Raw genomic sequence first — 14,930 nt, 5'->3', positions numbered from 1 at the left:
ATTTATAATTTATTACTGAACTATTCCACAAGTGAACCAGCATTTAAACAGAAAGTGTATTGAAACAGTGGCTGAATAAATGAACACGGCACCTTACCAGGTAAGGACAGCCGGCAAGTTTTGTCAGGGACTATTAAGAAACGTCGATACTCACTCACAGAACAGGGGTACGTACAATATAGTAAACACCAAACATACTTCTGACACAGAACTTATGCGGGGACAAACATTCCCAAAACCCAGAATGGTTGTTCTCCCATTTTAATGGCTTAATCCCAAACTAAGGATGTGGCATAAGATCTTGAGAGGAGAAAAAGGAATCATAAAAATCAAAATTTCTTTGGTTTTATTAAGAATTCTGCATCATTTCCGCTGTACTTCAAGGGGTCTGAATGGCAAATTACTTTCCAGAATGGGATGTAACCTGACAGTACCTACTTCTTCTAAAGCACCAAAGTGACCATACACGGTTATTGAGCAAAGAAAGATATACAGAATGTTTTCCCAGGCTCTATCCGCAGTCGAAGACAGTGACTCCTCCTTTCTAATACAATGGAGGAAAAAAAAAAGAAGAAGCAGAACCAGTATCTCCACTCACATCACTGCGAAGGTCGTAGGCGTGTTTGGCGTGGAGAATTTCTGGAGTGTCCCAAACAAAGCAGCCAATGCCTTTCAGCCAGTTAAGATCATCCTTGTACATCACCTGAGGAAGCAGAGCAAAGCAGCCATCTGTAAGGTTCTCACTAGGACCCAACCGCTTATTGCTGAATCAGTCCAAAACACAACGGTTCAATGATGCCAAGTAAGGTTTCCAGTATTCTGCTTTTTTTTTGTTGTTTGTTTGAGATAATAAAAACAATTAATTTGGGGATTTAAATAATTTTTCTTCATTGCTTCAGTTTGGCCAGTAAACAGAAAAACCTGATGACTTTCAAAACAAAGTACTCGCATGTCCTGCCGGGCACCGGTTTACTGACAGACTGCCGGCTACTCCTGGGCTGGCCGACGCAAGGCCTCGCGCCACCAGGATTTTCTCAACCTTCCGAAGCTTCCACACTTCATGCAACCAAATAATGAAGGACAACGTGCAGACAGGGCTGGCTGAACTGGTGGCACCGTAGTGCTGTGACCCAGTGCCCTCACTGGTAACCCTGGAATTACGCACACTGAGCCACTCCTCAACGACACGCTCATTGCCAAGCGTTGTGGAACCACGATGCGGGTGCTGTTTAACAGTGTGTAATACAACAGATTCAGGTGGCAACTTCAGCGCGCTCCAGCTAAGTCACAGAATCACAGAATCCTCTGGTTGGAAGAGACCTCTAAGATCATCAAGTCCAACCACACACCATGCCCTGCCAGGGTCCCTAAACCCTGTCCCTCAGCCACATCTACGTGTCTCTTAACCACTTCCAGGGATGGGGACTCCACCACCTCCCGGGGCAGCCTGTGCCAAGGCTTCTCAACCCTTTCAGTGAAGAAATTCTTCCTAAAATCCAATCTGAACCTCCCCCGGCACAACTTGAGGCCGCTTCCTCTAGACCTGTCAGTTGTTACATGGGAGAAGACTCCAACCCCACCTCCTTTCAGCTAGTTGTAGAGAGCGATAAGGTTTCCCCTCCTTTTCTCCAGCCTAAACAACCTCAGGTCCCTTAGCTGCTCCTCATAAGGCTTCTTCTCTAGACCAGCTTTGTTGCCCTTCTCTGGACACGCTCCAGCCCCTCAACGTCCTTCTGGGAGTGAGGGGCCCAAAACTGGATGCAGTATTTGAGGCATGGCCTCACCAGTGCCGAGTCCTTTGCTAGTCCTTGCTAAACCATTTCCTCTAACAGAGCACAAGTGCAAGAATCTTTCTGAGAAGTGAGAGGCAAACACGTGATTTGCGCCCTTACGTCACTGAGCTGATCGGTTACTTTCCGAACGTGGGCGTTGATCTGGAGATCTGGCAGACAGATCCACTCGTGGAGATGCGTGCGGTAATCAATTTCACTGATTTTCTTCTGTGCATCCTTAGCAGAAATTATGTCTACCATGTCTGGAATAATGTGGACTTTGGCTTTATTCTTTTCATAGGTTTCCCTGTAGAGACGCTGCAGAGTTAAAGCAGTACATTAATAATGACAACAAGGAGTCTGAAGCATAAACTGTTGATGAATTTGAAGTGTTGATATGTTCACGGAATGTTAGTGGCAGAGCACTCACTTTGGCTACCACTAAAATTGACAGCTTGCCTGCTCTAAAAATAATTTAGAGAACCTTAACAAGGGTGACAGAACATGATTTGTCCAATTTTCATTGTACTCTCGTGTCAAAAGGAGGGAGACTCCAGAGTGCTCTGTTTTATACATGAAATTGTTACGTTAAAGGCTTATCCCTGCAGGCAATTAAACAGTCAGGCTTGAAAAGACGTTTGTAGGCGTATTATAGAATTTAGCAAAGACTGAGCAGCGGCAAACGTGTGGGAAGGTGATGTCTGGGTGAGGGCCCGTGGATTCTCCGAGTAGCCTCCTCTGAGGGAAGTGAGGTTGTACCAGGAAAACAGCACTTACGTCGATATTGAGTTTCCCAACTCTAAGGCACCTTGCCGTGTTGGGGTCATCCTCAACACCGCGGGGAAGCGTGTACAGTGCTTTAAACTTGTCATATTCTTCCCGGTATTTTACCTAAGCAGGTGCAAAGAAAGGCAAAAAGAAATGGATTCTAATGAGTCAATTGTATTTCTGGAACAAAATTCGTCAATAAGCAAAATCGTGTCCAACAAGCAGAGAAACCTTTAAAGCAGGATCCTGGATTTCTGTTTTATTTCAAACAGCAAAGAAAGCACATCACAGTTGTCATGCTGTAAAATAACAGCAGCTGACTAGAAGACTGTTGAAAGAAATGGATGTAGGACAAGCTATTTGTTTATCGTTCCAGCGCTCTGATTTAAAGCTCTCCGTGGCGAGAGGGACCTCTCATAAGCCTCGGCTCAGTAAGCATAAGGTTCTGCTCTTCTACACCTGATAAAGATTCATTTGAACTTTTTTCATTTAAAGCACATTTGGTGCTTTGTTGACTTGGACACTTACGCAATTTAGACTAAAAAAAACCCACTTAACCAGGTGTTTTGAAGGAACAGTTTCTATCACTATAAAACGTGACCCGTTTTCAATGAAAAGAAGCAGCAAAGGACTATCTAACCGTTCTCCAACAGATTATCACAGAAAACTGATTACCTACAGACACATATTTCTAAATTATAACCAGCAGATGATTTAAAACCCCTTTTTTACACCTCTAGTGTGTGCAGGGCATGAAGGATTTCAGTGCTAGAAATGCCGAGCTGATGAAAAGCGAGGACAGTATTTTATTCACTTACGATACTCGCGTTATGCTTCAGTTCTTTCGCACGCGCGAGGGACACCGCATCGGAGGGCAATAGGTAGCCAGTCGCTTTCACTTTCTCCCAGGCTTCCTTGTAGAGATTCTAAGGGGAAATAGAAGGTCTCTGTGAGTGGAAAAATTCTTCCCCATGGCCAACAGAAATCAAAAGCCGTTCTGTTTTTATTTATATGCTGTAACTTAGTATCAAGAGGCTGCACACTAGTTTAATCTTGACATAAAGGGGGACAAAAATGCTTTCTAGCTATTGGCGTCCTTTTTCACACAAGGTCTTCAGCTTGTTCAGGTGCAGTTTTCTTCCGGGAACCCATTTATTGATGCATGTTGTTTGACAAGGCTGGAGCTATAGCTACAAAATCTGCCCTCTGCCTGAAGCCCAGCACCTTCCCCATACTCAGGCAATGCCCACGGCTACCGCTGCCTTTGATAAGCTCCATGTCTGGATGTTTAACTTCAGAATGAACAAACAAAATGAAACAAAAGTCCCACCTAGTAGCACCTCAAGAGGAAAAAAAAAAAAGTGTAGAAAGACTTACGTTGCTGAAGAGATGTTTCAGATTCTGCTGGAGCTATAGCTACAAAATCTGCCCTCTGCCTGAAGCCCAGCACTTTCCCCATACTCAGGCAATGCCCAGGGCTACCGCTCCCTTTGATAAGCTCCATGTCTGGATGTTTAACTTCAGAATGAACAAACAAAATGAAACAAAAGTCCCACCTAGTAGCACCTCAAGAGGAAAAAAAAAAAAAATGTGTAGAAAGACTTACGTTGCTAATGCCCAGGGCTACCGCTCCCTTTGATAAGCTCCATGTCTGGATGTTTAACTTCAGAATGAACAAACAAAATGAAACAAAAGTCCCACCTAGTAGCACCTCAAGAGGAAAAAAAAAAAAAGTGTAGAAAGACTTACGTTGCTGAAGAGATGTTTCAGATTCTGAACTCTCTCCGAATCCACTGTTTCTGTCACCGTTGTGTACTTGTCCTTCGTTTTGTGGTAATCTTCCTTGTATTTCACCTGTCAGATGAAACACAGATTTAGTGAACTTGTTTCGGTTCTCACAAGGAGCAGGGGAAGACACCTGAGTAGAAGCGGGGAGACTCACCTCACTGGCGTTTATACCGCTCTGCACCGCAGTCACGTAGACAGGCGTGTCGGTGACGACACCGAAGTTCTGAAGATTCTCTTTTCCTGCAGCTGTATATTTTATCTAAGAAAAGAAACATACAAAAAAAAAACCCCAAACCCAAACATTAATGCTGAAAAGGACCAGGAAATTGTCTGCCAGCTTCCTCTAAGATCAGTTCTGGACAGCTGATGCCCAGGATTACAGTTCAGACCAACTTCAAAAGTGACAGGTCAGAGAAAAGAAAGACGTAATGTCCAGCCAGGATGGACAAAGGGATAATGGAAATCACACGTCGCTGTGTGGCATCTAGGGGGCGACGAGCACCGTCAGCAAGGCAAGGGACACTATCTTCCCAGCATAAAGGACTCCCTGAGGTATCTTGCGCACAGGATAGTGTGCAGAAAGATTGAGTGTTATCTTCTGGCCGTTAAAAACCCAACCCTGCTGCCCTTCCCTTCTCCTAAGCTTTCTGCTCCTTCGATGACCAAAGTGATCATCTTTCTACAGGTGAAGCTGGAAGAGTGTATTGTGGCAGTTTGAACACAATCCTTCTGATGTGGTTGGAATTACTCCATTCTGCTCCGGACCAGGACAGGCGTCCGTCCCAGTGAATCATAAACAGAGGAAAAAAAATCTTAGAAGCATTTACTCTGAGGAAACAATACTCACTTGGCTCTGGAGGTCATAGGATTTTTTGGCGTGCAGGATTTGTGGAGTATCCCAGACATAACACCCAAGTCCCTTCAGCCAATTTAAGTCATCTTTGTACACCACCTGTATGGAAGAAAACAGACTATTAAGTTAGGAAGAAATCTGCCTTCTGCTGGAAGAAAGTAGTCTTTGTTTCCTCTCTCTATACTCGGCGTCTTCCACTTGCGCAAACTCAGTGCCGAAGGTTACCACAGAGTCTGCCCCGCGCTCAGTCAGCAGTGCTGAGCATGGAGAGCTCAGAGCACAGAGAAGACCAGCCCATCTCGTGGTTTGACTGTATGACTTTTACCCGCAGGATTTGCAAGGGAAACTAAACCGAACAATATGGCATAGCCGGGGCCAGGCACTTCACGCATCACGGTTTATCGGAAAGCATGGCTGGCCCAAGCTGAGCTCCTGTTGACTAGGTCATATGAAAACTTGAAGTGGCTCAGTGTGCCACTCATGTAACTTTCGGTACCAAGTTACCTAAGAGCATGGTTATTAATTTCATATTTAGATATTAGGAAGTATTTTATATTTAAATACCCTGGGGAAAAATGACACGAAAGGCTACTAACGTGCCAAACCAACAAATGAAACACGTACGTCACTCAGAATTTCCTGGGCTTTTCTGGCTTGAATAACATCATTTTCTTCAGGTGAACAGTTCCACTGATGGAAGTACGTTCGGTATTCGAGATCACTGAGGATATACTGGCACTTCTTGGCTAGCACGTGATTCATCATGTCGCTTGGAATATGGACATTTGTTTTGGTGTCTTCATAATTCTTCCTGTATGCCAACTAAACCGGGAAGATTGGGGACAAGGGGAGAAGAGAGAACAGTGTTTTTCTGCGTGGTTTTGACTCTAACCGGCTACGTAATCCGAGACATGCTTTCTGGATTTAGTGGCTAAGATCCCACGGGATTCAACAGGATGAAATCTTAACCTCAGTAGTGATCACCATTTTTTCTGAGGAGGTTCCAGAAGGACGAGAATGACCTTCTTCACTTGCAGGTTTAACAGCCAGTGGGAAAAGTAACAAGACTTCAAGAGAAAGAGTCCTATGCTGGTGACGTGTTTTTAGTCTAGTTGAATCTCCCTATCTGAATGAAGACAGACTATGTGGGATTGTACTAACTTTATACCCTGCATGACGTGGCGAGAATAACAAAACACCAAGCGTGCATTTGCTTTCCAGTTCTTAAATTCCTATTTTAATTCAAAAGAACTTTTTCTTTTTCTTTTTTTTTGTAAAGCAAAAGTATCCCAAGTAACGCAGCATTTCTTACTGCTCAAACTCAAACTGAAATAGAAAAATGCTGTTTCCCTGTTCTAATATGTCTAATACCTAAATCTTAATCCCTTCTTAATCTCCCAAATCATTTCAAGTTCAGTTACTCAATCTGTGTTGAATATAACCACTCAGAATAAAATAAGTGTTGAAAGCACTTTTACTGATGTTACCAAGCTTTGCATCATTTATGTTTAAATGCATCACACTAAAATAAAGGAAATTACGACAGCGAGGCTAATTCTCTCCTTACCGCGCTCCTCATTTTCTGGAACGCGAGCGAATGGATGACGCTGGGGAAATCACCAATGTCCTTCCCAGCCAGGTAATGGCCTTTCAGCTTCTCATATATTTCCTTGTACTTCAGCTGCAAAACATTCATGTGGAAAACTTAAAGCTCGTTCTAGCAACTTACAGGGAACAAAGAGTCAGAGTGGAAACTTCCTACTAACCTCACTATTTACGTAGTTCGCACGCTTCGCTCCAACAACTGGGATGTATTTCTCATCCAAAGTGTAGCCAATGGGCTTGCTGATTTCCCAGGCATTTTTATAAAGTTTCTAGAGGAACCACATACAAGTTTTGATTAAAAAAAAGCCATTATATGTCCCAAGAAACCTGACCCTGCCGTTTACATGCACATGGACTATGACTGCTGTTGTAATGAATTCTCACGATAAATTAATCAAAGAACGTTCATTTTGAACACTGGTGTCGATAAGGAAACAGAGTAAGTGTTCCAGTTCAGGAAGGTACCTGAGCACAAATCTGAGCTGATCTCTGCTTTCTTTACTGTACTTGGAATTCAACGTTTCTCATCCAGAAGAGTAATAAAACCAGCCAACACTCTTGTTTAAAATCACGGTATAGAACTGACACTAGTAATTTTATAGCTACAGGTCAAAGCTGTGAAAAACCTCCCAGTAATACTATCGTTTATTATAAGAGCATTAACTGTGTCACCAGCACCTTCCCGAGACATCACATTTTGTTGAATATAAATATATTCACCTTCAGACTAAATTATGAAGCACCTACTTGTATCAGTAGTCATATTTCATACAATAATAGAGATGTGCCATTAAAATTAGTGAGACTACTAAAAAGTAACTGCTTAATAATGTAAATAATATGCAAATTTCCTCTCTTTTTAAAGAATAAATGTAAATTTGATCAGTAGTCTGGGAAGATATCATTGGATGGAATTATAAAGTGTTCTGATGATACAAACTCTATTACTACCACTACTGCTTCCAAAGAGCACCCAGCAGTGCTTTAAAACCAGCTCAATAAGGAAAGAAATTACCCTTCTCCTAACAATCCAAACCTGGAAAAACTGAAGAGCAAAATGACTAAATAACCTTCCCAAATAAAAGCTTTATCGGTCTTACATCGCTGTGCAGCAGGGACATGTCTTTGGCATGTTTCAGCGCAGGGGTGTCATCTGACCCAATATACTGGCCTTTCTCGAGGTTAAACGTTTCTTTGTATTTTAGCTACGAAAGAAACGGAAAATGTTAGTTCCACAGGAGAAGTAAATGATCCCAACTAGTCCCTCCGTTCGAAGCAGACGTTCATCTTCTGTTACGTTATCATGCCTTCAGTAATGTTGAGTGTGCATTCCAACCGCTACACGACACAGGCAAACGTTACACCACAAAACCCACGCAGGATCCAGCGAAATCAAACACACTGCTCAGCCAGGACGGGTCAGGAGCAACACCGGGAGCTCCGCTGCTGAGCACCAAGAGCAGGACTCGATTTGTAACTCCTATAAGCAAACCGTGAGGGACATGCTATATTCTTCTACAGGAAAATGCAAAACTGTTCTGGGTAGCGATATTGTGTGGTTCATTCATATACTTCTTACTACACTTAGTCACCCCAGGAACAGTCTATTACTAACGAAGCAGATGCACACACACACGTACATAAGGCTAAACACACTGTAGTTTAGAAAAGCAACCAGGTCATCCACTAATTCTAGTGATACAACAGTTCCTGTTCAAAAAGAAGTACATACATCGCTCTGATTGACAGAGTTAATCTTTGCCAAAACAATGTCGGGAGTGTCAACCACGCTGGTGTAATTGGAGAAGTTATCGAGGGCTTCTTTCGTGTATGCTCTCTGCAAAGAGATGAAATATTTTCTTAAGCACCGTGCAGAGGAAGAAGAGCTTGTTGCATAACGCTGAAGTATTTTCCTTTACCTTATTTATCAGTTCTTGTGCATTCTTAACTTTCTTGTGTTCCACCGAATCCAGAGGAATCCAACCACAGCCACGAAGCCATTCCAGATCAGCTTTATAAATGTTCTAAATCATAAAAGATAATTCAAAGGGAAAGAAATTCTTTAATTCCGGATGACATTTTCCAGTTTTAATACGGACAGCACACTTAGACCAAACCAGGTGTAAATTACACAGTACGTTTGTACCATCACTTACATCACTTTGCAGATCATAGGCCTTCCTCGCCTGGATACAGTCGTTCTGGTCGGGATGGCATGTCCATTCGTGCAGGTAATGGCGGTAGTCAACATTGCTGACCAGGTTCTGACAGTCCTTTGCTGCTACAACTGACATCATATCCGCAGGGATGTGAATTTTGGCCTTGGTTTTGTGATAGTCTGACTTGTACAATCTTTCATTCTGGATCTCGCCCGCGTGCTCAAACCACACCAGTTTTGGATCATCTCTCATACTGGCAACTCCAACGTAGTGACCTCTTTGTTTGACGTAGTCAGCTTTGTATTTAAGCTGATGGAAGAGGGGAGAAAGATGTACAAAATCAAAGGTGACAGTACCTGCTCTGGTTTTCACTGTGAACAGCTGTGGTTATGTCAACACGAAGGACAGAGGAGACAGCGAGAGGTCAACAGCAGTCTTAGGTGTTCAGTACATGACCAGATGATAAAAACACGACACAAACAGTAATTTACTTGTATAGTCCTTCCACTTCAAAATAGAGAATTTTCTAGACAAATGTGCTACCATTTTTCAGTAAACGGTATTTTCAACATAGCAGGAAAGATTTGCTAGCAAACGTTTGCTAGTAAGTGTCTTTAGCCTCAGTTTCACAACAAGTTTTTGTAACAAATGATTTCAGACTGTCTGAAGGGGGGATGCTTATTTACGGTATTGACATCACACTGTTTTGATAAAACATATATTCAGACTAAGAGCCAAGTAATGCTTCCAACATCCGTTAAAATGCCACGTGCACACCACCATACAGCTTCTCGGGGGGAAGCCTCTGTGACATGCCAACAAGTGAGATCAGAGCTATCTACAGGAATCATATCACTTCAACTACCTAACATTAGTAAAATATGGAAGTCCACCTCAGCTGACTTTGAGAGGGCCATTTCTGGAGAAAGCAAAGGTGGAGAAGAGCACCTAACCTTTCAGCATGGGTATCTGTTGACATCCTTAATAACAAATGTGGCTAAAGTGGACGTCGTGGGTCATGAAGAGTCCTCAGGCCATTACGCCTCATAGAAATCTCTCCATGACTGTCGTTGCATTCACAAGGCCTCTAACAGTTCCAGGCTTACAAGCACCTGTCTTCCTAATGAAAAGAATTATTACCTCACTTTGGACATCATTTGAGTGCTTGGCATGACTGATCTGCACCGTGTCAGGAGGTAAGAGGTAACCGGTGGCTTTTTCTTTCTCCCAGCTTTCCTTGTATAAATTCTGTGGAAAATAAAAGCGAGGAGGAATTCAACACTACCATAATGATAGTTCTTAGAGTATATCAGTAAGCTATATTAAAGCATAAGGACGATAAATCCTTCCTTGGATGGAAAAATCCATCCTTATGGATGTTGTCAGTAAGGCAAGTTCCTCAGAAGAGTTACCAACACGAGTAGAAGCTGTCAGGGAGAGATCACATACCTGGTTAAGAATTCTGGCTGCCTCTCGGGCCATATCGAGCTGTGGGGTGTCTGTTAGGGTATAATTGGACTTGACCTCATTCCATGCTTTGTGGTATTTAACCTAGAACAGAGAAAGCAATGACTGCCTTGCAGCACCACCACGAAACTGGGAAGCCAAGCCCCATATTTTATACATGAAATCATGCGTAAGTCCCTGAATTTGCAAGGCTGTTTGACATGGCACATTAAATATACATCCAAATGGGTAAATTTTTAAAAAAGTGAATTATACAAGGCAAGAAAAAGCAAAACTTCTCATAGAAAATTTTAAAAACTTGTTCCAAGGCAGCTGCATGGCCAGGGAAGAATCTTCAGCAGCCAAAGGTCTGCTATGGGTTTGATCCACGGGGATGTACAGCCCGTAGCCAAGCCAGAAGCATTTGAACCAGGGCAAGAGATTTTAAGCTGATTAAGAGCAAATCTCTTGACTCAGCATGAGCTCCATTGAAAGCAGCATTCTAGCACCTCCCGCTCACAGTGTCCATATGGGGTCATGTCCCCAGGCACAGGAGGGGCCCGAAGGTGTGTATGTGGTTGCACCGCAGCACAACATCCGATTCAACCGCATCGTTGGTATCGCCAGCCTGCACCAGTGTCGCAGTTAATGGAAGCGTTTGGCTGTTCTGTGACAGAAGCACAGAGCAAAAAGGAACCACAAGAAAGAACTGAGAGGAGGTTGTGTCCTTTGATGTTCACAGGGCAGCTTCTCACAGACTAGCCCTCAAACCCACAAGCAACAGCACGCTGGCAGCACACCAGCTCTGCTCGTGCTTACCGCTCCACAGGGGGTAACTACAAAGTGTAAACGCATGTTGGCATAGGTGAGGAGGTTTGAACATCATGCTCGCCAGGGTGCGAGTGGCTGTTTGTGTTCATGTGGTCAGTGATCACTGTTGTCATCAGCCAAGACTGAAAGAAGGGGCTGGTTGGGGGACTAGCCCTGGCTTTTCACATCGCTAGGAATGATGATGTGGTTCTGCTTGAGGAGCTGCTTCCTCACAAGCGATGGAGATGAGCTAGTCAAGTCCTGTTCATCTTGACGTCATACGTTCACAGAATTCCCAGAGACTGGGAAGTCTTTTGGTTTTATTAAAAGATAAAATAAATACCCTTTTAAAGATAAAATCCTGCCTTGTAAATAAATACACAGACCAAATTAAGAGCCCAGAAATGTGCTAGCAAACTCACATCACTGAGAATTTCACCACTGTTCTTGGCTGTGATGTAATCCACTCTGTCCGCCACTGGAGTAAATGGAAGGGTTTCCACTTTTGTACGATACTTTCTCTGTACAAGAGGAGAAATGAACGGTCCGATTATTCTGGAATATTCTCTAGCTAACACTGCAGTTCTGAATACATAAGCAAGACAAGAAAGTTGCATGAGAGAAAAACTCTCCAAACACAACAAATGCAGTGGAACTACTCCAGTGTGTTTTTTACTTTAAAAATATTGATGCATTTAACCATTAAAGACACTTTAAGTTAGAAATCCTTAAGAAAAATCTAGTATTGAAAAACATTTTGTTACCTCATTCAGGAGATCTCCAGCATGCTTGACATGGTTGATTCCAACTGAATCATTCGGCAACCATCCAATACCCCGCAGCCATTCTAGATCCGATTTGTAAACAGCCTGGGAAAACAAAGTATGTTGTCAGCTACCGTTCCCTGTACAATACTTCCCCTGGTTAAAAGGAGAGCAGTAGTTCAACACGATCGCTGAATTTATCACACTTCAAACCTGGCAGTACATTACAGTGGCACCTGCTTCCATTCCTAATAAAGAGCAAAGCCAGTTCACTGGATTCAGCAGAAGATCCCCACTGAGAGCCAAAGCGGATGAAGAAGAGACAATACCAGTTACGTGAGTCTTCACGTTAACTTACATCACTCTGGAGATCGTAGGCTTTCCTGGCATGTATGATATTGTTCTGATCTGGAAGACAGATCCACTGATGCAAGTAGTGGCGGTAATCAACGTCACTGACCAAAGCCTGGCCCTGCTTAGCTGATACGATCGAGAGCATGTCTGCAGGGAGGTGGCAGCGGGTCCTCCACTTGGCAAAGTGCTTCTTGTATTCGAGCTCACTCTGAACTTTGCCTATGTCCAGGGCAAACTGCATCTTTGTATCTTCTTTTGCACTTGGAACTCCAACATAATGGCCTTTCTGCTTCTCGTGGTCCAGTTTGTACTTATACTGGGGAAAGAGCAAAGATCACCGTTCGTAACAGTCACCCTGAAACAGCCCTTGCAGCACGTTTAAAGTTAGACGCCTCCTTTGGCACTTACATCACTAGCAATTTCTCTAGAAGCTTTGGCCGACTTGATTGGGATTGCATCTGCTCTCAAATCGTAACTCGTCTTCAACTCATCCCAAGCTTCTTTATACAGTTTCTGAGAAGACAGCAGAACGTCACACGGATGACAAATGCTCTGGCATTTGCCATAAAAGCAGCACACGGTTGACTCGCTGCTTGAACACTGCAAGCCCTGCATGAGGGCAGACTCCAAGGAGATTCCCATGACTTAATCTTGGACTTCGTAAGTAACATCTTAGACTACTAAAATTCGCAGGCTACAGATACTGTTCTCCAGGAAGGGCGGAAACAGACTGATCGGCATACCTGGCTATAATTAGCAGCATTGGTCCGGGCGAGGTTGATTTCGGGTGTGTCTGGCATAATATGGATCATAGTCTTGTCCTTTTCCCAGGCTTCTTTGTATTTTGGCTGTGAAAATAGTTCACTTTATGATACTGTAATTACGGATTTTCACTTGTCAGTAACATAAAATCCCCCAAATCTCTCTTGAAATATCACCTCTAAAACATAAAACGTCTGGATACGCATTAAACTTGACTTAAAATACCACTGATCAACTTTACGTTCTAGCAGTGAGACTTCTCTTTAACCATTTATGGCCTCGAAACATCTTTAAGAACGTTGTCACATACAATGCTGACTTGTTCGGCGTTCACTTTAGCTAGAAGAATGTCTGGAGAATCAACAACGCTGCTGTATTTCAGGTTTTCAATAGGTGTTCGATACACGTTATCGCTCAGGAGATCCTGGGCGTGCTTCACTCTCTTAAGCCCTGGAGAATCGATAGGCAACCAGCCAATCCCACGGAGCCACTCTAGGTCTGACTTATAGACAGCCTGCATCAGACATGGTCAGAAAAGGAGGAACATGTTTAAAATGACTGTCTTAATTATATTAAACTACACAAAGCAGTATATGTTTCAGAAAACCGAAGTTTTAATTGAGCAAATCCTTCAGCAAGGAACATGAATCTCACTCGACACTCAGAATTGAAACAGAGGAAAAATGACTGATGTTGATTGAGAAGCAGCAAAACCAACTGAAGGAACCCGGTGTACTGACTGCTTTGAAATCAGCCACTAAAACATCTCACCCACCATCTTACATAGTTTTCTTGCAATTAAATAAATTTCCAAGTCTACCCAGATAAACAGGAGTAATAGCAATTCTCAATGAGGTTGTGGAGTCTCCTTCTCTGGAGACTTTCAAAACATGCCCTGGACACCATCCTGGGCAACCTGCTCTGCTGACCCTGCTCTAGCAGGGACTTGGACTGGATGATGTCCAGATGACCATTCCAGCCCCACCAGCCTGGGATTCTGTGAAAACCCATCCGATTCCAAACGGGCAAACAGAAGAGTCCCATCAAAGTGAGAGAGACGAATCCTTCCTCCTCTCCAAAGCACAGTGCTCCCCAAGCATACACGACACAGCAGAGAGCAACTAAGCCTTGCATAAAATTTCGAGGCAATACCAATACCTTTTGGAAGATGAAAAACGGCAGATAACAGAAGGAACATTAAAAACTCAGTAAAACAGTCTAGAAAAATCCTTTGTGACTGTTTACTATCAAACGATCAACACAAAGCTACGATATATTCAATAGCAGCAGTAGCAATTCCATCTCTACACATACGCACATCACTCTGCAGGTCGTAGGCTTTCCTGGCGTGGATCACGTCGTTCTGGTCGGGCAGGCACGTCCACTGGTGCAGGTAGTGCCGGTAGTCAACGTCACTGACCAGGGTCTGGCACTCCTTGGCTGCCTGCACCGCCATCGCGTCCACCGGGATGTGCACGTGGGCCTTGGAGTCGTTGTACGCCTTCTTGTACAGGCGGTCGTTCCGCAGCAACATGGCACGTGCCGCCTGCCTCAGCTTGGGGTCCTCCTCGGCACGTGCCCCCTGCCTCAGCTTGGGGTCCTCCTCGGCGGTTTTGCACCCAATGTAGTGGCCTTTCTGCTTCTCGTGCGTTTCCTTGTACTTGTACTGCAGATGCAGGAACAACACAAACACCCACCCATGGCTCACCTGAACGCCACGGACCAGCTAAAGGCCTCCGGAGCTGTCAGCCCCTCGAACCGAGCCTCGCTGCGTTCTGCTGAGCGGGACACAGGGAGAGACGCACACAGCAACCGTGTTAGCAGGAGACCCTACCTCACTGGCGATGTC

At 43.8% G+C, this 14,930-nt stretch overlaps 1 protein-coding gene across 1 annotated transcript in view; it reads right to left on the bottom strand.

The window, feature by feature from the left end:
- LOC104495448 (nebulin-like) overlaps window positions 1–14,927 on the bottom strand; it is a gene marked incomplete at both ends in the record, with an annotated part of 45,312 nt that extends 30,385 nt beyond the window's left edge. The window contains 25 exons of the mRNA XM_010138415.1: window positions 599–703; window positions 1,893–2,090; window positions 2,550–2,663; window positions 3,359–3,466; window positions 4,290–4,394; window positions 4,483–4,587; window positions 5,176–5,280; window positions 5,806–6,003; window positions 6,749–6,862; window positions 6,948–7,055; window positions 7,887–7,991; window positions 8,519–8,623; window positions 8,706–8,810; window positions 8,943–9,254; window positions 10,086–10,193; window positions 10,395–10,496; window positions 11,624–11,722; window positions 11,966–12,070; window positions 12,324–12,635; window positions 12,728–12,832; window positions 13,063–13,167; window positions 13,392–13,595; window positions 14,400–14,631; window positions 14,668–14,747; window positions 14,916–14,927. Of these exons, the coding sequence (XP_010136717.1) occupies window positions 599–703; window positions 1,893–2,090; window positions 2,550–2,663; window positions 3,359–3,466; window positions 4,290–4,394; window positions 4,483–4,587; window positions 5,176–5,280; window positions 5,806–6,003; window positions 6,749–6,862; window positions 6,948–7,055; window positions 7,887–7,991; window positions 8,519–8,623; window positions 8,706–8,810; window positions 8,943–9,254; window positions 10,086–10,193; window positions 10,395–10,496; window positions 11,624–11,722; window positions 11,966–12,070; window positions 12,324–12,635; window positions 12,728–12,832; window positions 13,063–13,167; window positions 13,392–13,595; window positions 14,400–14,631; window positions 14,668–14,747; window positions 14,916–14,927 (3,351 nt within the window). The remainder of the gene's footprint in view (window positions 1–598; window positions 704–1,892; window positions 2,091–2,549; window positions 2,664–3,358; window positions 3,467–4,289; window positions 4,395–4,482; window positions 4,588–5,175; window positions 5,281–5,805; window positions 6,004–6,748; window positions 6,863–6,947; window positions 7,056–7,886; window positions 7,992–8,518; window positions 8,624–8,705; window positions 8,811–8,942; window positions 9,255–10,085; window positions 10,194–10,394; window positions 10,497–11,623; window positions 11,723–11,965; window positions 12,071–12,323; window positions 12,636–12,727; window positions 12,833–13,062; window positions 13,168–13,391; window positions 13,596–14,399; window positions 14,632–14,667; window positions 14,748–14,915) is intronic.
- Window positions 14,928–14,930: the final 3 nt, after the last annotated feature.

This window comes from Buceros rhinoceros, unplaced genomic scaffold (assembly GCF_000710305.1).
Source record: "Buceros rhinoceros silvestris isolate BGI_N320 unplaced genomic scaffold, ASM71030v1 scaffold12076, whole genome shotgun sequence".
In the NCBI taxonomy this organism is placed as follows: Eukaryota; Metazoa; Chordata; class Aves; order Bucerotiformes; family Bucerotidae; genus Buceros; species Buceros rhinoceros.
The sequence above is the reverse complement of the archived record's forward strand: the minus strand, read 5'-3'. Positions and strand labels throughout refer to the sequence as shown.